The sequence below is a fragment of the Pristis pectinata genome, chromosome 11, assembly GCF_009764475.1.
Source record: "Pristis pectinata isolate sPriPec2 chromosome 11, sPriPec2.1.pri, whole genome shotgun sequence".
Classification (NCBI taxonomy): Eukaryota; Metazoa; Chordata; class Chondrichthyes; order Rhinopristiformes; family Pristidae; genus Pristis; species Pristis pectinata.
Window position 1 is genome coordinate 45,130,032 of NC_067415.1, and position 27,882 is coordinate 45,157,913.

Sequence of the window (27,882 nt, forward strand, 5' to 3'; positions counted from 1 at the left end):
ACCCTGGCACCTGGGAGGCAACATACCATCCGGGATTCATGCTCACTACCACAGAACCTTCTATCTGTTTCCCTGACTATTGAGTCCCCTATCACTACTGCCCTCCTCTTCTCCTCCCTTCCCTTCTGAGCATCAGGACCAGTCCCAGTGCCAGGGACCTGGCTACTGCTGCTTGATCCCTGCAGGTCATCTCCCTCAACAGCTTCCAAAGTGGAAAACCTGTTACTGAGGGAACAGCCTCCAGGGTCCTCTGCACTGTCTGCCTGTTCCCTTTCTTTTTCTTTTTCTCTCCCCTGACAGTCACCCTTCTATCTGCCTCCTGGACCCTAGAAGTACCTGCTCTAAGGGGGGGGGGGGGGGGGGGGTGACTGTCTCCCGATGCACAGTACCTACATAACTCTCTCCCTCCCTGATGCTTCGCAGTGTTTGAAGCTGTGACTCCAGCTCATCAATTCTGAGCCCAAGTTCCTCCAGCCTGCAGCACTTACTGCAGAAGTGGTCACCGTGCACCCCAGCAGGGTCCACTAGCTCCCACATCAAGCAGCTGCAGCACATCACCATGTCCTCCATCTGAACTATTCTTTCCCTACCTGGTTTTATTCTACTTAAAATTTATAATAACAGGTAAACCTTACCTTTACTTACCAGCTACTCACCTGCCTCGCCCCTTTACCGCCTAAGCCCGTTGAGCCAAAGCCCAATCACTCAGCTCCCTCTCACTCCGCTGCCCACTCTGAACACTGCCCACTGGTTATGGTGGTCTTTTTAAACCGTTTGCACTCTCCCGACTGACGTCACGCGCCTGCGCAGTTTCTCTCCGCTATCCCCGAACCGTTAGAAGAAAACAAACTTACCTCTTTGTAAGTCCTCGGCTGACTCCGCTCACTCGCCTCTCGCTCCCGATCGAAAATGCTGAAGATTCTCCTTTTTTTAAACCATTCAATAGATGTTAGTTAGTGACCGGAGAATCATTAAGTATACTGCCCATTATACAATATTATAACAAAAAGGTTTGTTGTCTCCAGAAGTGAAGAGTGATGGTGAAAATGAGAGGGTGAAAAGATTATCCCCTTCACAGCATGAGGAGACTTCACATGAAGGATACAGGCAGCGCAGCTTGTTGTCAGCAGAACAAACTGACAACTGAATGAATTCAATAGATTTATGGAGATTCACCAAGTCATCATAACAAACTCTTCTATCCTCATTAGGTTGCCTCTTTCAGCTCTCTCCTTATAGTGTAACCTTTTCCCCTACCTCAATCTCAAACACCATCCTCCCTCACAGCCCCCCCCCCCCCCCCCCCTGAATAATTCCAATCTTAAGTTTGGAATGATTTTATTGGTTTGATGATTACCAAGGATGGGAATCAGAAGAAAACAATTCTTCTTCTGATGCAAAAAACCTTCACAGAACCTAACCCAAATGCATCTAAATAGTAAATATCAATTTGGAAATTATTTTGGTGTGCTTGCTAAAATTATGTAATAGTTAATATTTTTCTTATTATTAGATTTATAAATAAAATTCATGTCTAACATCACTCTATTGCTACAATATTATCTTCAGAAAGAAAGGAGACTGGCATGGAGTCTGAGATTTACATTATCTGTAATTGACCTCAGAGTTTACAAGCAGAATGGATTCATTTAATTAGATCTCATTCCTTTCAGGGAATACTCGATGACTGGCTTTAACTGACAGAGGCTGGTTAGTTACTGAACATTACCAAGCTTCATTATCAGACCACTCATTTATATGTTTAACTAAAAGAATAGATTCAACAATTCAGGAATCAAATTGTTCCCCATTCAGATTCTAGGCAGAGGAGATAATGGAGCCCAGAATTAAATCTTATTCTATTGTACTCTCTGGTTAAATAATGCAAGTTTTGATTAGTCCAGTATCATCATCCATCTTCAAGTCATAATCACTTAATTCCTCCACATCGGGAAAAGAAAATTAAGACCTAGAAATGTAGTCATGGAGCTTATATTTCTTGTGTTTTAGCAAACCACCAGACTTGAGTTGCACCTACTTCCACTCCAGGTTTGTGAGTTCTTATGTGACTGATGAGGCCAATGAGGGAACTGCAGACTTTTACAGGAGGTGACTGGGGGCATGGTTTGTGAACTGGTGTGCTCCTTCCACCACATATGCAAAGCTTCTGTGTGCTCCCCTTGCATGACCTCAAGGGGCTCAATATCTCCTGAATGTTCCTTCTTCACTTTAAGCAGCCATGGGTCCGAGGTTCCCAGGAATCAATGGGGAGGTTCCACTGCCTCAAGAAAACGCTGCGCACATCCTTGAATCTGCTTTTTCTGTCCACCTGGCAACATCCTCCCTTGACAGAACTTGAAAAATGCGTCTGTTTTGGGAGTCTAGCATTGGACAGCTGAGCAATGTGGCCAACCCAACAGAACCGAATGAGATCAAGGCTTCAGTGTTGGGGTGTCAACCTGGGAGAGGACAGTAACATTGGCTCCTATTTCTATTTTCTTGTGTAGAGGCCACCTAACAGAAGCCACACGGGTTGAAGAGAGAATTAATCAAGAACCAAGAGCATGCAGCAATGATAAGACAATAATGGTAGGGATTTTAATTTTCCCACTGACTAGAATGTGTAAAGCATGTGTATAAAATACGGTTAAACAGCTAACATTATATTTTAGGGGGAGATGAACAGTATATGTGAATATTGCAACAGTGGTAAGTAAGTGAGAAGAATACACATATTTTGACTGATGAGATTTCTTGCTGTTTCCACTAACCTTGACCACAGGTGAGGCCATTACACCGGGACCAGGTGGTCAGCTGTCCAGTTACCTCCTTTGTTTCAGCCCTTGGTGGCTCCTTCGGCACCCATACATTCAGGACCTCTCTCTGGATGTCCATCTGTTGAAGCAGTGACACGGGGGTCTGCTGGCATGCCTATGCTGCCCTGTTGTTATAAGTACTCCAGCAGTGGGTGGATTCAGTGCTCACCTCCCCTTTAAGTTATGACGTCAACCAGCACTCACTAATTACAGTCATTGCATGGGACTCCGGAAATTACTCACCATTTATATGCTTGAATGAGCAAGGCATTGTGATTACTGCTTTCTCGGCACAAAGTATGTGTATGAAAACCATGGATTCTGATGGCATGCAGACTAAGAGGTACAGGCCCCCATGTCACAACCATTTTATCTGTAGCTCAATTTCTAGCCTTCCTTGTTTAAGTGTATAAAACATGTAAGTAGTACATTGTGGAGAATATTGTTTCAATGCCAGAGAACAGAGCACCCAGAAGAATTGCACTGTCCAGCTAGGAATCATAATGGTATCAGAAATGTAAAAACCTAAATCTTTGACAAAAACAACATGGGAAGTGCAATGTGTCATTTACCTGTGACAATGCAGGCTCCTCAACCAGTTGATGAAGACTGTTCATTGTCACATTGTCAGTTGTTGGGCAGCTTATTATGTCAGCAGAGGCCACAATAACATGAGTAGGGAGGACGAGAGGATAAGTTTGTGCTGCTTGATGCCAGCCCTCGCCTCTTAAAGGGAAGGTGCACTGAGATGGAAGGAGGCGGTGGGAAGCCTTGTTGAGCTGATTACAACTTGTTGACTCCCAGTACAAGATGGGAGAGTACAGGCTGTACTGGCCTTCCCATCGGTGGAGGCCGTGATGCAGCAGGTAGAGGGAAAATCTACTGTTTCCACTGGGATTCAGTAGGCCCTCTCAGCACACACTCAGAAGACACTGGGAGGAGATACTTTCAGCGGTCAAAGCCAGGACCAGAGGTGGGCAGCCAGCAATCTGAGGGCAACAGAAGAGCAGCGCTATTATTAAATCTAGGATATTTCTGTCCAGATTTTCCAATGCAAAGGTTTAATAGAAAGTTATTCTCCTAACATGTTCATCTGTTAGAGAACTATCACCACTACTCTACATGGAAGAGCAAGAGTTACAATTAGATTTTATTTTAAAGATAAATTCCTGTTTATTATTAAATTCATTTAACAATAATGATGTGCATTTACATCAGGCCTTTAATGTAAAAAAGTATCCCAAGCCGAATCAAAGCATAAAAACTCATCAAAACTGAGGGAAAGGCAGAGGTGTTCAGCGGCTTAGGAAGAAAAGTGTGGGCATAATGGAACAAAAGAAAAGCGATGCACATTGATGGCAGAGGAATCAGTTGTTTATACAATGTCATGTCATTGGAGAAGTTTTCAGAGATTGCCAAGGGGGAGAGGATGGACAAATTTAAGTGTAAAGATTAAAAATGTAAAGTTTAATTGCTGGGAACTGGGAACCAATGTAAGTCAGAGAAATGTGATCAGCAGAATGCAGCACCCTTCCTCATTTCCACAAAAGAGTCTTTACACTTTATTACCTCATTGAGGAAGTCCCAGAGAGCTTCTTAGTCAATGGATCACTTTTGAAGTGTAGTGATATAATGTAAGCAAATGTGGCAGCAAATTTTCAGATAATATGCTTCAAGTAGTATCATGGAATTGTTAATATTCACCTCAAAGATGATACTTTTTCCAATGCAGTATTGCTCTTAACTGAATTATATGTTCTAGTCCTGGAATGGGGTTTGACAAATCCATCCCACCCTGTGAGACTCAGGCATAAGAACATTATAATTTAACCAAAACAATACTTAAATAGCTGAGCCACACAATGACTTGAGAAATCAAAAATTCTTCTTTTGGCAGTTAAATGATGAATGGGTAGTTTGGAGATGGTTAAGGCTGATTAGACACCCAATAGGAGATCTACACATGGAAGCAGAGGAGTTAGCAGAGATGTAAAATACTGTATTAAAGAAGCTGTTGCTAAAATCCTAGCAAACGATGAAACAGTTGAGATACTGAATATAGTTTTAGACATGAGGTGGTGCTAGAGGTTATAAATGTTATACCTTTGTTCATAAGAGGATTTAAAGTTTAACCTTGGTGAGGAAGAGGAAGCTAGTAGAAACAGTAGTTAGGAACAAAATTTCTAGACATTTGGACAAGTATGGGTTAACAAAGGAAAGTCAGCACAGATTTGTTAGAAGTAATTGTACTTAACTAATTGACTTGGGTTTTTGATGTGTTATGAGAGAGGGTTTTTGACAGTAATGCATTTGGTATTATGTACATAGACTATCAAAAGGTGTTTGCTAAAATATCACATAATAAGCTTGTCAGCAAAACTGAAATCTATGGGGGGAAAGGAAGCAGCAGCTTGGATACAAAATAGCCAAAGGGACAGGAAACACAGCCATGGTGAACAGTTGCACTCTAGGCTGGATGATGGTATGGTGTTCCACAGGGGTTCCAGGACCACTGCTTCCTTCATGTATGTTAATGAACTAGAGTGGGGTATACAGGGCAGCATTTCAAAATGTACAACTGTTACTTAACTTGAAGGTGCAGTAAGTATTGAGGACAAGAACGAGAGACTTCAAGAGGATATATACAGGAGGTAGAATGGGAGGATACATGCAAGTAATTTCATACAGAGAACTGCGAAGTGGTAAAAGAACAATAAAGAACTTTAGTTTCGTGGATGGATTGGAGAATTTCAGAATGTTCTTCTTAAAGAAGTGAAAGCAGAGAGGTGATTTGAGCAAAGTGTTCAAAAAGAAAGTGAATAAGGAGGAAACGTTTTGCTGCTAAACTACAAGGCTCCATAAGATCTGGGGTTTACACTGACTGGATTGTGCTTCCAGAGCATCATCTTGGTCTCAACTGCTCTCCTTTGATGAAGCTATGATTCAATGCAGATTCTCACAGGTCTGACCCATGGCGTGTGCTGAATTAACTAATCTCAGTCAAGGGAATGGTAAAGATGTTGTAGTTATTTAGAGATGGGATTAGAAAAAAAATCTCACAGATCCCAAGCACTCTCTTCAGCATTGGGAATCAGCTTGGATCCGTTAATGTACTGAATAATTAGCAATTTTAGAAAACTAAATACAATGAAGCTAAATTTCAGAAGCGCAGAACACAGCTGCTGCTATATAATGCATTTAGCATAAGCAAGAGAAGATGAATTTTTACTCTGTAAAGTGATTGCAAAACATGTGACTGTGTTATGTAAAAGGACTGCCTTCTTTTCTGCTGATGATGAAAATGATGCTGGAGGGTGAAATTCAGTTTTAGCAGGGCAGAGACAGACTATACCAGATCAGCCCCTTGTTAAACATCCTGCACAATTTTCTCCTCCATTGAAATAGCCAATTATATCCCAATTAGCCTGAATAAAGTTGAATTTTAATCTCTTGTTTCTTTGGTTCCCAGTCGATGCAGTGAAGCCTATTTTTAATAACACAAACTTTCCTTTCATTTCTTATTCTCGTGAAGCAGTCTGGGGATGTTTTTCTACGTTACACATCCAATATATTGTATGTGGAAACAGTTATTACTGAACTGCATTAACATTTTATTTCCAAATCCCACCTTCTTCCAGACTCCAGTTAAAAATGTTGTAACTGGTAATATTGCAACTTAGTATGAAAACTGTGACAGAACTGTAGTTACAATGAAATCTTGATCAGTAAGCCTTGAAAGTCTAAGCCTTGAAGCAAGATGAGCAGTTGCCATTGCTTCTGAAGGAATTGAGTGTTGGGTTGACCACATCAGATTCAGCGGACCGAGCAAGATCATTCTCACTGGCAATGATGTGTTTCACCAAACATCGAGCTGCTTCCTCAATGTTGACATTTTCCTGCAGATGACAAAAGAAGTTAAAAGTCCATCTGATCACATCATAAAATAGACATAAATTTACCTTGACTGTGAAATAAATGGCACATATATAGAGGATTATATCCATGAATAACATTGCAATTTCTTAATATTTTGGCTAGGATTAATTTCAATGTCTTTTGCATCTCACTGAGTTTCATTGTACCATCAGTATCAGCCATGTCTTTACCGGTCTGGACTCCAAACTTTGAAAATCCCTTCTGAACTCCCTTCGCCTATTTACCGCTCTCCTTCTTTAAGATGCTCTATGAAACCTTTTTGATTATCTGTATGTATTATGCTTAGTGTCCAATTTTATTTCAAAATGCTTCCATGAAGATCATTGGTGCATTTTACTGCATTGGGAATGTTCTATAAATACATGTTATTTTTGTTGTTTAACAAAATTGCCAGCACTGACCATTTGCTGAAATCCACATGGCAGGATGGGAAGACAGAAGCAGGGATCATGTGGTTGGTCAGCACTACAGGAGTGTGTAGGTGGTGCTTCCCCTGTGCTGGCTTTTAATAAGGGCAAGGTGGGTGGGGGGTTATTGTTGGGAAGTGATCAATGCAACATAATGGCCAACTGCAGAAATACTTAGAGAAAACATAGGTGGATCTAAACAGATTGATACCGTGGTGGTACAGTGAAAAAATATAAAGCATTGGGCATGCCTCTTCTGACATGGCCACTTAGTCCTCCACACCCAAGTAAATATTCACTCAGTACCCCATTGAACTTGCTAGCTTATAATGACATTCACAGAATATGTCACTGCCTGCAAGCACTCTGCCCCAGCATTTTGTGGCCCTGAAATCATTGGTAGTTTGGAAATCCTATGATTCAGCCTCTGGATCACAAGGTGCTGATTCCCATGCTCCCAAAAACACCTCAGGATCCCAGTTCCCATGCTCCCTCTAATACACTGGGGCCCTGGTTCTCGCACTTCCTCTAACACATTGGTGACTTAATTCCCACATTCCCGCTAACACAAGGGGGCACCGGTTCCTATGCTCCCCCTAACACATGGGTACCCTGGTTTCCATGCTGCCTTGAAACTTACTGGGGCCCTGTTTCCAATGCTTCCTTAAAAGTCACCAGGTTCTATTTCACACACTCCCTTGAAACTTTCTGGGTTCAATAGAATGACATCTAAAAAAAAGTGAATTAAAAAAGCATTGGAGTATTACTTGGATAATTATTTGATGAATAACATCCAATACTCCAGAATATCTGCCACACCAAAATCCTGAGTATGCCAGGTTAACAGAGGTTTATTGCAGTTTTGATGTTTGGCAATGTTAAATGTGATATATAATTTTAAATACTGTACATGCTCCTGGGAAACTCACTTCTGCTGCCACATTTCAATAGACTTGGCTACAAATCAGAGTGCCCATTTATAGCTGTGCATACTGCCTGTCACTTTCTTTTGCTGCTCTGCCTGTTTATGCAACTTTCATTAAAAAAGCAACATGTTCATTTTAAGCTGCTGCAGGGAGTGGAAAAAACTCTGCTATTACTGAATGAGTATCAAATCTGAAATGATTTTCTTATATAGTTATTGTCTATGTCATTTCACCTGGATGGAAATACTGCTAAACTTTGTGTGTGTGTGTGTGTGTGTGTGTGTGTGTGTGTGTGTGTGTGTGTGTTTGTATATGCTTGCGTATCTGAGTGCATTCGTGTGTGTATCTGTCTGTAGATGTCTGTGTCCATGTGTGTGTGTGTATGTGTGAGTCTGTATGTCTGTGTGTGTGTGTGTGTGTGTGTGTTTGTATATGCTTGCGTATCTGAGTGCATTCGTGTGTGTATCTGTCTATAGATGTTTGTGTCCATGTGTCTGTGTGTGTGTGTGTTTGTATATGCTTGCGTATCTGAGTGCATTCGTGTGTGTATCTGTCTATAGATGTCTGTGTCCATGTGTGTGTGTGTATGTGTGAGTCTGTATGTCTGTTTGTGTGTGTGTGTGTGTATGTGTGTGAGTCTGTATGTCTGTGTGTGTGTGTGTGTGTGTGTGTGTGAGTCTGTATGTGTGTGTGTGTGTGTGTGTGTGTGTGTGTGTGTGTGTTTGTGTGTGGGGTGGGGAGGGGGGTCCACACCTGTGTGTGTTTTCGATAGACAATGACTATCCAACTAATCCTGATGAGAATGAAGATGGAGATGGGATGTGGATGGAACCAACTAATGAAGCAACAAATCATCTATATCTGATGTGAGAATAACAGACAATGGGGCCAAGCGAAAAATAAGTAAGATATTTAAAAACTTATTTTTAAAATAAAAGTGAACAAACTAGGTTAAATAGGAAATTAATTATTGGTATATGGGAAATTAAAACCATAAAGTTGTTAAGCAAGAGTGATGGAGAACATATAGTACAAGAACCATAACAGGTATTTAAAATTATAAATCAAAATTATTAAACAAATATAATAAACAGTTAATATGATATTGCAACATTATATATAGTAGGTTGCTGATGGTGAAAGGCCAAGTGCATGGAACTGTGCCCCACAGAGTCAGCATCTTCAAGAGAAGATGGAGGGTTACAAGAAAGGCATGATACTTAAAGGCATTTTGCATTACTTTTCTGTAATGCCAGTGACAAAGCTCCTCCAGAAAGTGAAAGAATAAAGTAAGAACAAAGTAGATTTTTATATCACTAACCTGACATAAGGAATCATTAACACCAACCACTAACTATGCAAGCAGAACAGGATCAAAGTGAATGTCTCCCATCTGTTCAGTTTCATTTCCAAGATAGCTTAGATACTGCTCCAAAAAGGCAAGAAGTGTTAAAGATGTATGTTGATGACACCCAGCTTCCCTCACCACCACCTCTTGACATTGTTTTAACAACATCTTATAGAGCAGAAATTTCCCCCAACTAGATACTGGGAAGAGCAAAATCATTGTCTTCATTTCCTACCACTGGGGACCATTTGAAACTGAATTAGACTGTTCTCAATTTTTGCCATACTTACTATAATACAGGAGGCTATTCAGCCAATCAAATCTATGCTAGCTCCTAGCAGAGCAATCCCATCAACCTGATCCCTCTCTCCTTATTTCGCTGTACCTCTGCAACTTATTCTCTTTCATATGCCCATCAACTCCCCTTTGAATCTTTTGCCACTTACCTACACTAAGGAGTAATTTACAGTAGAAAATTATCCTACTTTCAAATCTTTAGGACATGGAAGGGGTACAGTGCACCCCAACAGAAACTCTCACGGCCATGGGGAAAACGTGCAAACTCCACCCAAGGTCAGGTTTGAACCGAAGCCCCTGGCACTATGAAGCTGCAGTGCTAACTGCTGCACCACTAAGCCACTCATATTTGAACCCAACTTGAGTATCAGACTTCACATTAGTAACATCACAACAACCATTCCCATCTCCAGAACATCCCTCAAATGTCCTGCCTCTGATTGTCGTTGCTGAAAGCCTCAATCATGCCTTTAATCTCTAGACTAACTGTGCCAATGTACTCCTGGCTAGCCTTCTTCATTCCATCTCTCATAAAAGTGAAACTATCCTAAACTCTTCCACCAACCTCCAAATTCACAGCAAGATTAATTAAAATCTCAATCTTAAATTATCACTCTTGTGGTTATATTATTAAATCATTCCATGGTCCTGCCCCTCCTAATATTCTCCAGCCATATCAGCCACTGAGATATCTGCACTCTTCTAATTCTGGTCTTTCACTTGGCCCTGAATATAATTAATCTGCTATTAGCAGACATGACATTAGCTGCCAAGGCCTTCGAGCTCTGAAATTCCTCAGCTGAACCTATCCCCTTTTATTTAGTCTTTAAGATACTGCTTAAAACCTCTCACTTTAAAATTTTGTTTTTTGCCCTAGTATCTCCCTATGTGGCCACATGTAAACATTTTGATTTATAATACCCTGCTGAAGTGCCATGGATATACTGTACCTGCTTTACTAAAAGTGCTACACTAATGCAAGTTATTTTTGCTGTTGAAAGACAAGGTACTGTTTGGGCTTGCTTGCCTCAGTGTACAATGTTCCTGTTCAGTAAAGGAGACTACATCCAAGTGTTCCCTATTGACTTCAACATTGTGATGATTTCTTGGAATCCATTTTCCTCATCTTGGACATGGGTGATGTTTACAAGTAACAGATGCCTTCACTGTCCCATTCAATCTGACTTCAAACTATCAGAACCCCAATGCAATCTAAGCGTAGCACATCCTCTCAAACAGCAGGAACCCAGCAGAATAAATGGCACTAGAATTCTTTGCTAAAATTATAGGATGAATGATGTGCTATTTCTTCTTAGCACATCTGTCTTCTCACAGCAGTATTGTGGGATTTTATTGCTAGCTTCTTGAGGCTTCATGCTATCAGGTGAAGGTTGTAGTCTGAAAATTAAAGATAGAATCATGACTCGTTATCAACAATACCATGAGTTTGCACATGCAATTTTTTTTCCATCCTGTTGATGGCCTGAAATCCACCAGTTCTCTATAATATCCATCACACAACGTAAACAGAATGGATTCCTAATTACACAGCTAGAGGAGGAGGTTCCAATTTAACCAAAGTAATAAAGCACATATAGCAAAAGTAACCATTCCCAAAAACGTGGGGACATGAGATAAAAGAGTTGCACTGCCTCAGCCTGTTTACAAGGGATTAATGGGTTACTTGGATCTTAACAGAGATAGCCTGGTTATCCATCAGCAAATAAAGAATGGAACAAAGTGCACAAATCTGCAAGAAGTGGGCAGATTTGAACCACTCCTCAACGCAAACTGATCGTGACCTCGGCCATCTTAATCTCATGATACTTTTGCCACATGACTGACAGATTCTGCATGGGTCTGTCATCTTGATGTAGCTTTAAACTGTAATTAAAATAGCAGAAGCAGGACAGCGTTGGAATGCCACACTTACATTAGAATTCCAGACCTGGCAGCAGCCCTGCAGATGTGATACACACTTTCTCTTGATGTGCACCCTGAGGTACATCACTGCCGACAGTAATTATAAAGTGAGTCATTTCCAAAACTGGCCATCAACAGGGTGGTCCATTTGTTCTTGTGTTACTACTAATGCTGACAGCCTTCTCCACAAAGACAGCTAAAATAACATCCTTTTTGATATGAGTGAATGGTTCACTATTTCTGTCATCTGACATTATGTATCTTCGAGGTATGTTAAATGCACCATTTAAAAATTGCAGCTTATAGATTTTTAAAACAAGCTCTTATCTAACAACAGAAAATGTAAATTAAGTAGAATGTTTACAAAATTTCATAAGCCATTCCTTGCAATAAATGACAAAAACATAAAGAATTATTTTAAGTATATTTTTTTCACAATCATCATGTCCCTAGAATTGAACGCAGCACAAGGAATGAACCATGGATTTTTAATACGAACATTATCAGACTTATGAGCATCTTTCCTACAGTGGTATCCCCCTCTACAGCACAAGCCATCTTCAAAATTATGCTGAAGTATTTGATGGTAAAAGGTGGATTATTATCTCTAATTAACCGGAAAAGCAACTGATGAGTTTGAAATGCAAATTAAATTATTTAGTGTAGCAATCACTTACAAAGTTCTGCTGAATTTTAAGGGAACATTAAAGAAGTGAGTCACATCAGAAGAATAAAGGAATGCAAATTTAGCTGTTATATGGATTATCTTATCCCATTCATAAAATTATCCTGGTATGCACACAGGATAGGTGCCCTGCCAGAACATTATTAAAAATACAAGCAAGTAGATTTTCAAGCATTTCATAAAGAAACACAAACCAACTTAAAGCTCAATACAACATCTAATCCTTCATTAATTTCAGATGTGAGATGATTAATCTCTGTATCCTAACTGTGTGTCTTAATCCTGTTCTCAAACTCATACTATGAATGTGGTTTTGAACACATTACATCACAAAAGTCTACAGAAAATGGACAAAGGCAAAAGTTATAATGGTTCTCAAACCTCATTTGAATAAATTTAGTTGGCTTCCCTCACTTATGTTGTTGATTAGCAATATGTTTAATTGGACAGAGCAGGAAACTGCCCATGTACTGTATCACTTTGAAACATCACAAAGGCATGAGACTTCATCCTTCATTATATACCTTTAATATCAAAGGGATAATTCTCATCCTCCTTTCCCACAAATCTATTACAACTCCTGAATGGACACAGGAAGAGAAAGATGATTATATTGTGAAGGAACCGTAGAAGTAGGTGCTGGGTACTTTTTCTGTCTCAAAGCAAACACTATTATATTGATTTGCATCCTGCTCAGCTCAGCCCTGGCCCGTTTACCTGTTACACTGTTCCCATGGCTGTACTAACCTCTCGTGACCCCATGTGTCCAATTAAACTGGAGGCCCCAGTGCTGCAGCTCTCCTAAGAGGTGAGCAGTCCACAAGCAGCAACTGGGCCTCAGGTGGCGGATCACAAGGCTGCGTCCCTGCTCTCTTCTGATGGTCTTTTCACAGCTCATTACTGTCAAAAGTTTTTACAACAGTTTCCAAATGATAGTCAGGTACATTTTAAAACAGCTGAAATAGATTAAAATAATTAAAAATAAACATAGTATGTGTAGCTGAAACACATTTCACTGAAATAAGTTAGTTAAAATAAGTTAATTAAAAGCATTATTATTAATTAAACAAAAAAAATCGAAACTCCTACATTCATCAAGGAAGAAAGCTCATTGAAATGAATGGGGTTGCATTAAATACACCTGCTCTGTCTGGCATTAAGGTGATGGACCAAACGTTAAGTGTATCTGGCCTTCAGAATAGGTCAACTGAGTTCCACCTCTGGTCTCAGTGCTGAGTCCTGCTGCAGGGTAGGAGGTCAGATATGTTCTGAATTGCTGGCAAATCTTTCAGCCCAATGAAGAAGAGATCCCACTCATTTAATAGTTACAGCCACTTTGTCCAATTCTGTCTTAATCTACACTACTTCCTCTAACCTGCATTTTTCTTTCTCAAGTACCAGCCCAAAGACTTTCACTTGGGGGATAAGGAGCAGCACGACATATCTGGAGAAGTCGGAAATCTGTGAAGAAATTCCACTCTCAAGCAGAGGGTGAGGAGAGGGCTTTGAGTGTCCTTGGAATTATCAGTCAGGATGAGTAGATATTGACATTGATCTCTCTGGCTGGATTCACCTAGTTACAGAGTGCAATCAGCTGCACATATGGAAATGTGAGCATACTAGAACATCCTCAAATTTTTATAAACTAGAAGCAGTATTATTCCATCAATGGCCCAGTGGCTACATGACCGGAAATGTTTCTTATACTTGTAATGACACAGAGGGAGGCCATTTGGCCCACTGGGTCATGTTGGCTTCCAACAGAGCAATCCTATCAGTCACATTCCCTTTCTTCCTGTATCCCTATCGGTTATTTATGCAGGTGTGTCCCAGATTCCCTGGGAGTTTTCATGCTGTATTAGCTCAACATTTCCGGCCTGTTCATTCCATGAGCTAGACTTAAGGATGATCTCGTGGGAGATGAGGGATACCCACTTCAAACCTAGTCATCTCACCAATGAGACACAGATTTGCTGTGGGAGCCGCATGCCCAGCAGCACAGAAAGAGGGCAAATGCTGAAGTGTTGAAGGTACACTTCTATGCTTGGAGAGGCCTGGAGGCATGCTGCAGTCCTCACTTGTAAGACTGGTGTTCAGTGACCTGTACCCCATTTCATAGCAGAAAGAATTGCAGGTAAAGCAGGATAAAGGCGCACATGATGAAAGCATCAAAGAAAAGGAGAAATTTGGAGTGGACCCACATTGCCATATCAGCCTCAGAGTTAATGTCCACATGAAATGTCACTTCGTGTCAATTTTGTAATATTGCTCCTATTAAGTGTCTTGGATTGTCCTGTTATGCATGAGACATTGTATACATGCAAGTTATTGATGCTAATGAATTACAAACAAAACAAGTGGTGCAGTCACAGAATTTCTAGCTTAATTTGAGGTTTCTAGTATTTGCGGTTTTCCACTTTTAACTGGCTAATCTTGCAACTAAGGAGAGTTGAAATACAAAGTACACATGCTCGTTGACGAAATTCAAACCTGTAATTTCATGGTGGTATAAAAAGACCTAATAATATCATTGCATGTCCTTGGTGGAATGCAGATTGGGTTCCATTTATGGCGACAATGACCTTGGTTTGCTCCCAAAGACGTGTATTTGTCCTGCAGTCTCATCTATCTACGTAAATCCTCTTTGATTTTGATGCTTTTTGCTATAATTAGTTCCACAGCAGTAAGATGGCATCATTACTGTGGAATCTCACACAAGTGCAACCAGTCAAGAAAATGCAGTTTTTGGTTTAAATGCCATGCTTCACTTAATTTTAAATGTTATCCTCAATTTTCAACTCAACTACTTGTGACTACCTTGCCTTTGTGTTTTATGATTGTTTACTTATTACTTTTAAGAAAATGGGCCGCTAACTTCTAAGTTATCATAAAATGTTGTGGCGTGAATATATTTGCACATTTATCAGAGCTTCTTCATTATTTCCTGCCACTGTGCTTTATGCTTCCAATGTGAGTAAGAAACAACTTGGATCAGTCATCTTGTGCTAAAATGCCCCTTGCTGTTACATGATAAGACTCTGCTCCAGTGAAATCATAAATAGAAAGTATTTACCAGAACCCATCAGTCCCATTGCTCAGTCACATCAGTCAGCTAGCTTATGGTCTCTCAACAGAATTGGACTGGTGCCACTCTAACATTGCTCCCTCAATTCTGCCAATCCTGTCTCTTCATCCTCACTCCCTCATTTTAATACTCCTCTAGGTAGCCCCATCATTCAAGTCTGGTATTCCATAAGGCCTCTTCACAATAGAAGCACATGATGGGAAGCAATTGTCAGTTTCAACATAGCCTCATTCATCAGCGATCTTAGATTAAGAGGCAATATGGGTTAATACATTTTTCCTTAAGTACTGCTAACCTTAATGTATGATGTTACCATCCTGATAGTCTGTTTGCATTTCTATGCAATTTGTTATAATTAGCATTTTCCTAATCTGTTGTGATTACCAACTGGTAGATTAAGAATTAATTTTTACCTTGGCTGAAGTTTCAAAGCAGCTGACAAATCCATGATCCTTGCAGAACTGTTCCATTTTTCCAGGATTGGCAGATAAGAACTCGCTTCCTTTATCACATTTGTTTGCCAGTAAAACAACAGAGACAGGTTTGCCATTAGGGAGAGTCAGTTTTGAGTCTAAATCATCTTTCCATTTCGACACCGCTTCAAATGTTGAGGCTCGTGTCACATCAAAGACTATGAATGCTCCGATGGCCTCTCTGTAATATACTCTTGTCATGTTCCCAAATCGTTCTTGACCTATAAAAATAAGAGTCACAAGGTTTTTATCTGATAGTTTTTGTCATGTGATATTCTCACTCAGTCTAGAACAGATTTTAGATGTCAGGTGAGGCTTGGTGAGAGCATTCATGCCTGAAACAAAAAGTTATAGGTTTAAATCCCATTTCCCAAATTTGATCCTCAGGTTTAGGCTGATGTTTCAATGTTCTGAGAGAATGCTGTATTGTCAGAGGTGCCATTAATCAGAAAAGTTATTCAGTCAACTCTGTTCTCTGTAGATGTAGAAGATCTCATGAAACTTTACAAAGAAGAGCAAGGCAGTTCTTCATGGTTGATCTGTCCATTATTTACTCCTCAATACTAATATTAGGACAGGTTATTAAAACAAGATCACTTTGCACGCCTTTCCGTGCTCACTAGCTCTTAGAACACAACATCAACTCTGCTTCAGAAATACTTCTGTGACTGTGTTTTTGAACATACTAAAAACATAAAGGTGAAATAAATGCATTTTCTGACATGAGAGTTTTACCTCATCCTTTATCCTTTATAATCTGACATACTCTTGTTTCATATCTTAAAAAGGATTAAGCATCACATACAACAAGAAGTAAGTTTCAGACATACTCTGCAGAATTGCAATATATCCTGGAAGTGTACATTAACTGTCTACCACAGTGGTGTACTGACCAAATTAAACAGATTTTTGTATAATGCCATATGTAAAAATCCTCATATAACCAGTAAGAAGCTCAGTAACAGAGGATTTGTTATTGGATTCAATTGTGCAGAATGGTCCAGACTAGATAAAAGAAAAAAATGTCAAGTGACTCCCAACCAATAGTGACAATAATACAATACATTTTAAAATAATAATTGAATATAACATAAGTATGACTGTAACCAAGGTAGCATATTGGAGAACAGAACTTGAAAACAATAAAATAGACAGTGATATTGGCAAACAATGATTTAGGACAGCAGTGGAAAACAAATGAAATGGTGTACAACGGGGTCCAGCAAAATCATGTTCTACAAAGGAAATAACAAGCTATTAATGAGGCACTATAGATAAATAAATATTCAGTAAACAGGCAAGTACCAAGCTTATTGATAGTAAAAGAGAGCATATCAAGAGAGATAATGAAGAAAGTAGGAGAGAAAGAACAGGAGGCCAAGTGCTATGAAAGTAAGTTATCAAGGAACACAAGGTAATAAAATATTCTACTGTATTCTAAATATTCTACTCTATATAAATAATAAAAAGGAAAATCAGAATAGAAAAATGGACAACAAGGGATGGACATGATAAAAACCCTGCCAGTGATTCCAAAATAGCAGATGCAATAATTAAATATTCAGCCTTTGTATTTTTTGGGGATATGGCAGCATACAAAATGACATTGCCACATGGTAAATACCAATGTCATTAATATGACTATTAATTATTGAAGGGGCCAATGCCTCTGCTACCTAACACCACAACCTCGCTGCATGCAGAGCTCCTGAATTGCAAAGGCTTCAAACAATGGAGAAGACCTTAACTAGAGAGTTGAAGCCTGCTCCTTTGTTAAAAGGGACGTGTCAATCTGATACACTGGCAGGGTCTCTTAAGTGTCATTTCTCCATAAGGTAAATTCCTGGTTTTATTTTTCATCTGGAGTGAAGTGATCAGCCCCTCCCCTCATCCCCTCTTCGCCAACTCCCTCCCCCCACCAATGATCCATCTCCATTCCTTACTTATGCCTTCCTTATATTATTGTATCTCTTCCTGCCCCTTCACCCCAAACCATCATCTCCATTGTACACTTAATCTTTGACCTGAAATGCTGATTTTCTCCCTGAATTCCTCCCAGAATTTCTCCTCGGTCCCCCTCCGATCCCTTCCACCTACCACCACCTCCTTTCCCAGGAGTTATCTTCCCAGCATCAATCCTCTCTCTCACTTTCTCTGATCATTTCCTCATCACCAAATTCTCCACAAACTTCCACCAGCCCAATCACACAAATCCTTAGCCTCCTCCTCAATCTCCCTCCCACCCCCAATCATCTTCCCCCCTCAGCGATTCTGTCCTAATCTCAATTAATAGCATCCAATAAAGTCTCTTTAGCCTCCTTTCCCCAAACCCTCCCAATCTCATCCCACCACCCCTATCTCCATCTACTCACCCACCTCTCATCCTTTCTCCCAATCTTCTTCCCAATTCTTTTCCTTACAATTTCCACCTCTCTCATGGTAGGAGATCACAGTGGAAAGGTCATTGTGCACAATGACTCAGTTCTGAATGGTAGAACACTTAGGAGTAGATACATGGTAGAATTAGGCAACCTTGGGGTCTCACAACAAAATCTCTTCAATGCTTGAGACAATGAGTTGAAGAATTTCAGCCCAAGATCTTTTCTGTCATCACAAAGGCACAACAGATTCTCTTTCATAAAACTAACTTTATCTTTTGCTGAAACTGAAAGTTATGGGCAACCACATCTTTCACAATTACATTAAATCAACTGTCATTCACAAATAGCTGTACTTTTATCAATGCTAGATGGTTCATCAAGCCTTATTTGAGTTGTGATAACTGAAACAAAACGCTTAAGCTATGGATACTTCTTATCACCTAATACATTGAATCTGATATGTCAAGCCATGAATATTGACTAAAGCAAAATAACTTTCAAGGAGATTGATAGTACTTTTAGAAGTTATTTCACTTCATAGTTGCTTTGGCTAGTAATGCATGAATCAAAGACAAGTGATTGGCACCATCTCCTGTAAAAACAGGGTGGTGATGAAGGGTTTGGGGAAAGGGAGGGGAGATTTTCAGATTTGTGTTGCTGGTTTCAAGGGTAGATGAGATATATTTAGTGAAACACTCCACTTTTCTGTCATTTACATGATAATGTTGCCTGGCATAGGGCAGATTCCAAACAAACTTTTTCCTGTGACTAAAATATGGCTATAGAGCTTTTAAATTGGTTTAATAATGTTCAATGATACAGATGTATTAGCCATAATTGGGTTCCCATTCACTTTTTCCAAAAATAAGTGGAATATTTGGCTTTCCTTCCCAATTGCCAATTACAGTGAAAAATAAGTATCAAGCATAAAAAACATGTTTTGATTTTGGCTTTGCTTCACGTAAAGCACATCTTTCTACTTTGAGAACATTTACAAAAATACAAAGTGGGATATTCATGTGAGAATTGGGGGTAACCATTCGTTTAGGGAGTTGAAAAAGTTACAAGACCTGAAGAAGGTCCTTTATGTGAAGTATCTAAACAGTAATGCTTATGATGGAAAATGACTGTTGTTTTGATAAATGAGGACATCATAAAAAGAAATGTCAGAATGAATGTTTCTAGCAGTTTGGAAGAACTGAAAATTGTAATCATGAAATTAGTTATAATTGGCTAGAAAAAAGATTGCTCCTGGGCAGAAGATACAAAAGCATGAAAGCACATACCACCGGACTCAAGAACAGTTTCTATCCCACTGTTATCAGACTCTTGAACAGACCTCCCATATGCTAAAGATGAATTCTTAATCTCCAAATCTACCTCATCCTGGCCCTTGCACTTTATTTGTTTACCTGCACTGCACTTTCTTTGTAGCTGCTACACTATATTCTACATTCTGTTTTCCTTTTACTACTTTGATGTTCTTTCCTTGATGTTCTTATGTAAGGCACAATCTGCCTGGATGGCACGCAAACAAAAGTTTTTTTAATGTATCTCGGTACACATGACAATAAGAAACCAATACCAATGCCAATATCCATGGGTCAAATATTTCAATTGTGATTGCAATTAATGATTGAAGGGGCACTGTAAAATTATTGGTGCACCCGAGACTCCCATCCCCATACCATAATCAATTAATAACAAATGAGCAATCCATATCAGCTCTGATCAATACCTTTAAAGAAGTGGACACTGAAGCAGAACTCAGAACTGGAAGCTTGTGCAACAGTCAGACCTAGTAAAAATTGAATTAAAAAAATCCGCACACAAGTATGGTCATGTATTTAAAGAACAATTAGGAAACAAATATCAACTGGGATAAGTCTGCTATTCATCACTCAAGCTTTCAAAATGTCATTATCTTGTTGCCAATTCACCCTGCTTTTACCCTGGTCCATCTCTGACTCTTCCCTTCTCTTTCTGGATTTCTTTGTCTCCACCTCAAGTGATAGGTTAGTGACAAATATTCAGTACGAACCCACAGATTCCCACAGTTATCTGACCACATTTCCTCTCACCCTACCTCCTGTAAGGATGCTGTTCCATTCTCCCAGTTCCTGTGTCTCCATTGTATCTGCTCCGAAGATAAAATTTTCCTCACAGGTGCCTCTGAGATGTCTTCCCTTTTCCTGAACAAAGACTGCCCCTCTACCACAGCTGACAGAACTCTTGACCACATCTCATCTATTTCCCACAAGACAAATGCAAGGATAGAGTACCCCTGGACCAGACTCCCCAACCTCACCCACCCACCGCCCCCCCCCCCCCAAGTGTCCACAGACAATGGATCATCTCTTACAATTTCCACCACCTTCAACAAGATTCCACCACCAGGCAATCCTTATGCTCCTCCCCTTTTAACACTCCAGAGTGATTGTTCCATTCATCACTCATGGTTTGCTCTTGCATCTCCACCAACCACTCCCCTTCTCATGGTGCTTTCCCAAGCAACCACAGGAGATGCAACACCTGTCTGTTTACCTCTTCACTATCCAGGGATCTAAATAGTCCTTCCACATGAAACAGTGATTCACTTACATTCTTCAAGTCTAGTGTACTACATTTGGCCCTCAAGGTGTGGTCTCCTCTGCAGTGGAGAAACTAAGTGCAGACTGAGCAACTAGCTTATGGAGCACCTGCGCTCAGTCCACAGGGGTGACCCTGAGCTTTCTATTTCTTGTCACTTTAATTCTCCATCCACTCCCACGCTGACCAATCTGTCTGTGACCTCTTGCAGTCTTATAATGAGGCCTAATGTAAACTTGAGGAATAGCACCTTCTCCTCTGTCTGGGCATGTTGCTGTCTTCCAGACTTAACAGTGAATTCTACAACTTGCTTTTTCTGTTTAAAATGAGAACTGGCCAGTTCGCTGTAGCTCATCCATCTTCATTCTTGGCTCTGTTTCTTTTCTCTTCATTAGGACTGCATGACCTGGGCATTTCTGATAGCTCTGTACTTTGCAGCTTTCACATTCCTTTGCTGGCGTTCTCTCTCTTTAACTACACTCATTTCATAGCTTTTATATTCCATTGTTCATGTTCTCTCTCTCTCTCTCTCTCTCTCTCTCTCTCTCTTTCTAACTTCCTTCATTAGCATTATCAACCAGATGACTCTATCTAAGGCTAAACCCCAAGGCAACTCTGACCTCACCAGATCATCTATATTGCCTTTGTCCTATCCAACCCTCCCTCATTCTCTCTCAAACTTAAAGCTAACTTGTTTTCTCTCTTCCCCAGTTCTGATCAAGAGTCTTCAACCTGAAATGTTAACTCTGTTAATTTTTCCACAGATGCCACCTGACCTGCTGAGTGTTTCCAGCACTTTCTGTTTTTTTCTTGCCACTCAAATATATTTTTGAAGCCACTGTATGCCTCACATTCCAGTGTTAATGGATACAGAGGACTGACTGGTACACAACTAAGGCATATTCAAGCCCCTTCTGAGTTGGATTCAGAATCTGGGCTGGTCTAGTTTCACATGGAAACTGAAAGTTCCCCAGCCACATTTTAAGCAGTCATTTACTTCTTTGCAGATGACAATGGAAATAAGATGGTATCCTGGAGGTCAACTAGTATTCATACAATCACTTTTCATATCCTTTTAGAGACTGGAGGCTATCAGGGACTCAGCCAAATGGCTGCAGCATGGATGGTAGCACATAAGAGCATAAGAAATGGAAGCAGGAGTAGACCATTCTGCTTGTTGCTTCTGCTCCACCATTCAATGAGATGGAAGGCGGAGCAGGTACCTCACTGATCTTTTACCTCACCATCCCTTTCCTGTATGAACTGCATATCCCTTGATTTCTTTAACAAACAAAAATCTATTGATTTCTGACATTAAGATACAGAAAGGAATAGGGAAGGTTAATGATACGTTGGCCTTTATTGCAAGGAGATTCAAGTAGAAGATCAAAGACATGTTGCTAAATGTATAGAAGCCCTGGTGAGACTGCACTTGGAATATTGTGTACAGGTTGGGCCTCCCCACCTGAGGAAGGATAAGCCTGAGATAGAGGAAATGCAACCTCTATCCCAAGTATATCCTCACACAGATGTGAGGATTATCTTAAGAAGAGAAATCCTTCCGCATTAATATTCTCTGGAGTGCATTGATATTCTGTAGACTATAGAAGAATAAAAGGTGATATTGAAAGATCCAAAATGCTTATGGGAGTTGATAGGGTAGATGCAGGGATTATCTTCCTTTTGGCTGGGATATCTGAAGCCAGGGGTAACAGTCACAAAATAAGGGGTCAGCTAGTTAGGACTGGAATGGGAAGAAGTTTTCTTACCCAAAGGATGGTGATCTATACCCAAGTTGGCAGTAGAGGCTCAGTTGCTATGTATATTAAAGACAGTAAACAAGGACAACCAGGTCTCTCTGAGCACTAATACTTTTCAGTCTTTTACATTTAAAAAGAACTCAGTTTTTATTTTTTCTCTATCAAAGTGGATAACTTTATAATTTGATGTATTATATTCCATCTGCCATATAATTATCATTCACTGAATCCCTTTAAGATTCTCTGCGTGTGTATACATTTAAAAAGAACTCAGTTTTTATTTTTTCTCTATCAAAGTGGATAACTTTATAATTTGACGTATTATATTCCATCTGCCATATAATTATCATTCACTGAATCCCTTTAAGATTCTCTGTATCCTCACAACTCACACTAATGCCCAACTCTGTATCATCTGCAGATTTGGATACATTGTAGCATCTTTTTGTTTCTTCTTCAGCTACTCTTGCATTTTAATTTCCCTTTCCTTATCAATGTCTTGGTACATTGTTGATGCTTCTCAATGGAAGGGACAGTAGATTGCTTTGGAAGTACCTCTGGACCCTCCGACTACGCATTCTCAGCATGGACAACAGCAGCTGGGTAACTAAGAGGTATGCAAATGCATTAATGGAGTTGTCCATCATTTATGTGCTGTAAACTCCATATGCTCCACATAACTCACTGTAAGGCTACTGCTGAATGCTCCAATGCTGCCTGACATTCTGCACAGGCTCTCTGGCAGGCCTACCAATGCACCAGTCATTTTATTTGTTGTGTCCACCAAATTTCTTCTGTAGATTTCCCTTCCTAGTCTCTCACAGAAAAAAAAACGATGTGTTCTCACCTTCCAGTGAGCTTAACCTGCTCTACCCATTCCCCCAGCCCTGGCTGGACAGCTTCCAGACCCAATGATACCACACTTACAGATACCGCCTGAACTAATCTTGAATTTAAGTGTGCTGCCTGCCAATATGCGGGTTGGTGGTTGAGAGTGTGACGTCAAGTGACACGGTTTTCTACCCCCTTCTGTCCAGGTTGTAATTCTAAGATACAAGGGTGTGGTGTGATGTGAAGCGGGGGGGGGGGGCGCAGGGGAGGTGCAGCACGTTAATCAGAGAATATTTACTGAAGGAATAGATCTTTAATGAAAGACAGTGTTTGAATAACGATGCAATTTTTCAAGAAGTAACAAGGAGATGCAATGAAATGTAGTCTTCATGGGTCTTAGCATGGGCTTTGATCAGGGTGTCATGGCATAAGTCCCAGGGGTTCAAGAGAAAGCAGAGATCTAGATCCAAGAAGAAATTGTAGACTGCAGGATGACATCAAAGAGCCTTGGACTGCATAGACTCAGATGTCTGGAAATATTGAGTCAAGGAGATAAGGAGGAGTGCCCATAGATTTCTCCATATCTTGATTTTTGGTAGGGCAAGTAGCAAAGGTAAAGCTTCTAGTGAAACATTGCTTGCTGAATAACATCTCACAGTTATAATCAAAAAGTGAAAAACTACAGATGAATCATGGAGACACAGAGTTGTACAGTGCAGAAACAGGCCCTTCAGCCCACCAGGTCCATGCTGAACATTTTGCCCTTCCACATTAATCCTACTTTCCTGCATTAGGTCCATATTTTTCTACACCTTGCCTATTCTTGTCTAAATAGCCTCTTAAAGGTAGTGATTGGATCTGATTCCACCACCTCCTCTGGTGGCACATTCCAGGTATCAACATTTACTGTGTAAAAAAGCTTTCCCCTTAGAAACCTTTTAAATGTCCTGCCTCTCACTTTAAACCTATGCCCTCTTGTTTTTGATACCCCTAACATGAGAAAAAGATTCTGACAGTCTACCATACCCATGCATCTTTTAATTTTATATCCCTCTATTAGGTCACCACTCAGTCTCCTTCAGTCCAGGGAAGACAAACCCAGCCTATCCAATCTCTCCCCATAACTAATGCCCTCCAATCAAGGCAACATCCTGGTCAATCTCCTCTGCACTCTCTCCAAGGCAATGACATCCTTCCGATAGTGTGGTGACCAGAACTGTGCATAATACTCCAAGAGTTGGTTAACCAGTGTTGTAAAGTTTGCAACATAATGTCTCAACTCTTATGCTCTATGCCCTGACATGTGAAGGCAAGGATGCTACAAGCCTTCTTTACCACCTGATCATCCCACGTTGTCACTTTCAGGGAACTAGGGATCTTGAACCCCAAGGTCCCTCTGTTCCTCGCACTTGTCGGGATTAAATTCCATCTGCCAATGCTTCACCCAACTTTTCATCTGATTTCTATCCTGCTAGAGCCTTAGACAACCTTCCTTGATATGCACAGATGCTGGAAATCGGAAATCTAAACAGAAATGCTGGAAATATTCAGCAGGTTAGCTGGGATCAGATGAAAAAAGGTAATCAATCTGAAATGTTAACAATGGCTAGTGAGTTTAATGTGACGTGAACAATCAACCTACAGTTCCATAAACGTGCACTGAAGTGTCCACAGTTCCTCCTGCCTGTCTTACACTACAGTTGTCGTAGTCTCTTCTGGCTTTTTGGCCCCAATGACCCAAGAATGTCCTGCTGATTTCTGTGACCACATGACACAATGGTGTGGGCAAAGAAGGTGGTGGCACTATTACTGCTCTTTTTCATGTGTCCTTCACCCACACACTGGAACCATACCTCTTATCAAACTGCCTCACATTTTTGAGTGCCAGTTCCCTGTTGGAGGCCATCCTCCATATCCCATCACACATTAACCTTTCGTCAAGCAATCCTGCACTCCCTGGTAAAAAAGGGTCTTGAGGTTGTGCCTCTTTGCTTCACCGCAATTACAACACGTAACATGCAATATCTCTGAAAGTGCAGGGTTAAAAAGTCCCTTCAAGATTCTTACAAGGTTCGACTATTTGTATCACTTTAAACTCACTCCTATGTCTCTGGACCCACTACTAACAGCAGTATTGCCTTCTGATCTTCATATATAGTCTATTGCTGTTCTTTGCACACCTGCTGTCACCCCCTCCCTTTCCGACTTCAGTAATATGAGGAACAACCCACTTGTTCTACATGTTGAGCAAGTCGCTGTGACTTTCATACATTTCTAGCTCACCAACATAACCACTACATCCACCACCTGTTATTATCACCAGTCCATCCAGAGAACCCCACTCTCTTTCTCCTTGCTCTCGGTTGCTTCCTTGGTACTTCCTCAGACAGCAATATTCCAAACATCACCAAATTGGTGTTTGTAGATTCTTCCCTATATGGCTGTCAGCAAGCCAAACAGCAAAGGCACAGTTTTCAGCTGCATAAATATTACTGATGCTGAGCAACATTCATCTAACAGCAGTGGTTGATTTAATGCCAGAATTATAGAAATTACTAGACTGCAGCCACATCAAAGCAGGTCAGCCTTTGACTTTCTAGATGGTTGGAGTCACAGGTTTGGTAGGTGCTGCCAAAGATATTGCAAAATTAGCTGGAACTGAAGTCCACTATTATGCAAGTGAAGACAGAGCATAAGGGAATGCAGAACATGTGCAGACAAATTTATTTTATGTAAAAGTAATTATGTTTAGCAAATTTACTCATGAGTGTGTGAGCAGCAGGATAGATTAAGGGGGATAAGTGGATGTAACATATATAGATTTTTTTTTCAAAAGGTGTTAAATATGCCACTCAGCAAAAGGCTGACACAGGAGAGCTCATAAGGTTGGGGTAACATATTAGTGTGCACAGTTGATTAATTAATGGACAGGAAATAGGGTAGAAATAAATAGGTCTGCAGGTTGGCATGGTATATCCAGCAAGACAGCACAAGGATTGGTGCTTGGGCCTCAACCACCCACAATTAATGACTTTCGTGAAATTTCAATAGATCCAAGTTTACAGATGAAAGTTAAGCCAGAAGGAAATTGAGAAGATTGCAAAGTGATTAAAAAAGGGATATGGCCAAGAAAGTAACAGGTAAAGTATAATGCAGACAAATGTGAGGTTATTCATTTTTCAATAGAAAAACAGAAAGGCCTAGAAATTTAACATCACAGTGCAAATTTTTTTTGCACTATTTATGACCTTAATGCCCATTGCACTTACCCTAATGCATGGATTGCAGAGATCACTACATTAATTCTTCGCCCACCATTTTATGATACACATATGCACAGACATGTTGCAGTTGCATCAAAAATGTGTGCCACTTTGACACTATTTCAACCAAATTGACTTGCATAATTCACAAATACATTCACACAAGAGCAAGCCTTCAGAAGACTAGTGAGCCCTGGTTCTGCACAACTTTAACTGGAGCTGACATACCTTGTATACCCTGTCCATGAACATAGACCTTGATGCAGAGATTCTCTTAAGTATTAAATATTGTTACGAGCCAGGTTGCTACTTGGTGAGTGTCCCTTTAAGGCACCTGGACAGTAGTGTAGTAGTACGAGTGTGGTGTTATCTGACTTTGGCAAGTGAAAAAAAGACTATAACTGGAGCGTACTGGATGTTGCACAGAGAGACGGGGAGAGAGAGAGAGAGAGAGAGAGAGAGAGAGTGAGAGAGAGAGAGACTGACTGTCGGTCTCTGTGTTACGTACCAGCAACAACAGAAACACACCGAGTCATGTATAAGTGTTAGAAGCTATTTTATTAATTACTACTTGTGATCATAAAAGATATTAAACATTAACCCCAAAACTAAACTCAAAGTGTGTGTGTGGCAAATTTCCAAACTCCAAGTCTAGGAATAGTTCCCAAAGTTCAGCTCAGCAAGTCATCAGGTGAAGCGTGAGCAAAGACTTTTGCAAAACCACCGTTGACTGAAGAGAAAATGTAGCGAGAATGTAAAAAGAGAATTTACGAAATCCACATGTTCCACGTCGGAACCCATACTACACCTCAATCTCCAATGATCTCCATTGCTTTGTTCCGAAGTATCTGCCACCTCGAAGGCACTCGATACGTGGCCGTCCACAGAAATACCTGTTTCCCACTACAGGTTAACGACAAGGTGGACTCCACTTGTTTGCTCCAAAAATCCATACATGGATTGTAGTGACAGAGACAGGTATTGTTCTTCATCCATTGTTACGGAGACCAGCAGTCAGTGTCTCTCTCTCTGTCTGTCTCTCTCTCTCTCTCCCCCCAACTCACTTCGACTCACTGAGCAAAACAGTCAGTACGTTGTTATAATCTTGCTGTCTTGATGACACCACACACACACACTACTACTCTATTGTCCAGATGCCTTA

At 40.4% G+C, this 27,882-nt stretch overlaps 1 protein-coding gene across 1 annotated transcript in view; it reads right to left on the minus strand.

The window, feature by feature from the left end:
- Nucleotides 1-4,000: 4,000 nt before the first annotated feature.
- Nucleotides 4,001-27,882, minus strand: part of LOC127575960 (ras-related protein Rab-38-like) — a 39,018-nt gene continuing 15,136 nt past the window's right edge. The window contains exons 2-3 of the mRNA XM_052026244.1: nucleotides 15,837-16,117; nucleotides 4,001-6,712 (exon numbers count right to left, since the gene is read on the minus strand). Coding sequence (XP_051882204.1) covers nucleotides 6,557-6,712; nucleotides 15,837-16,117 — 437 coding nt within the window. The 3' untranslated portion in view covers nucleotides 4,001-6,556. The remainder of the gene's footprint in view (nucleotides 6,713-15,836; nucleotides 16,118-27,882) is intronic.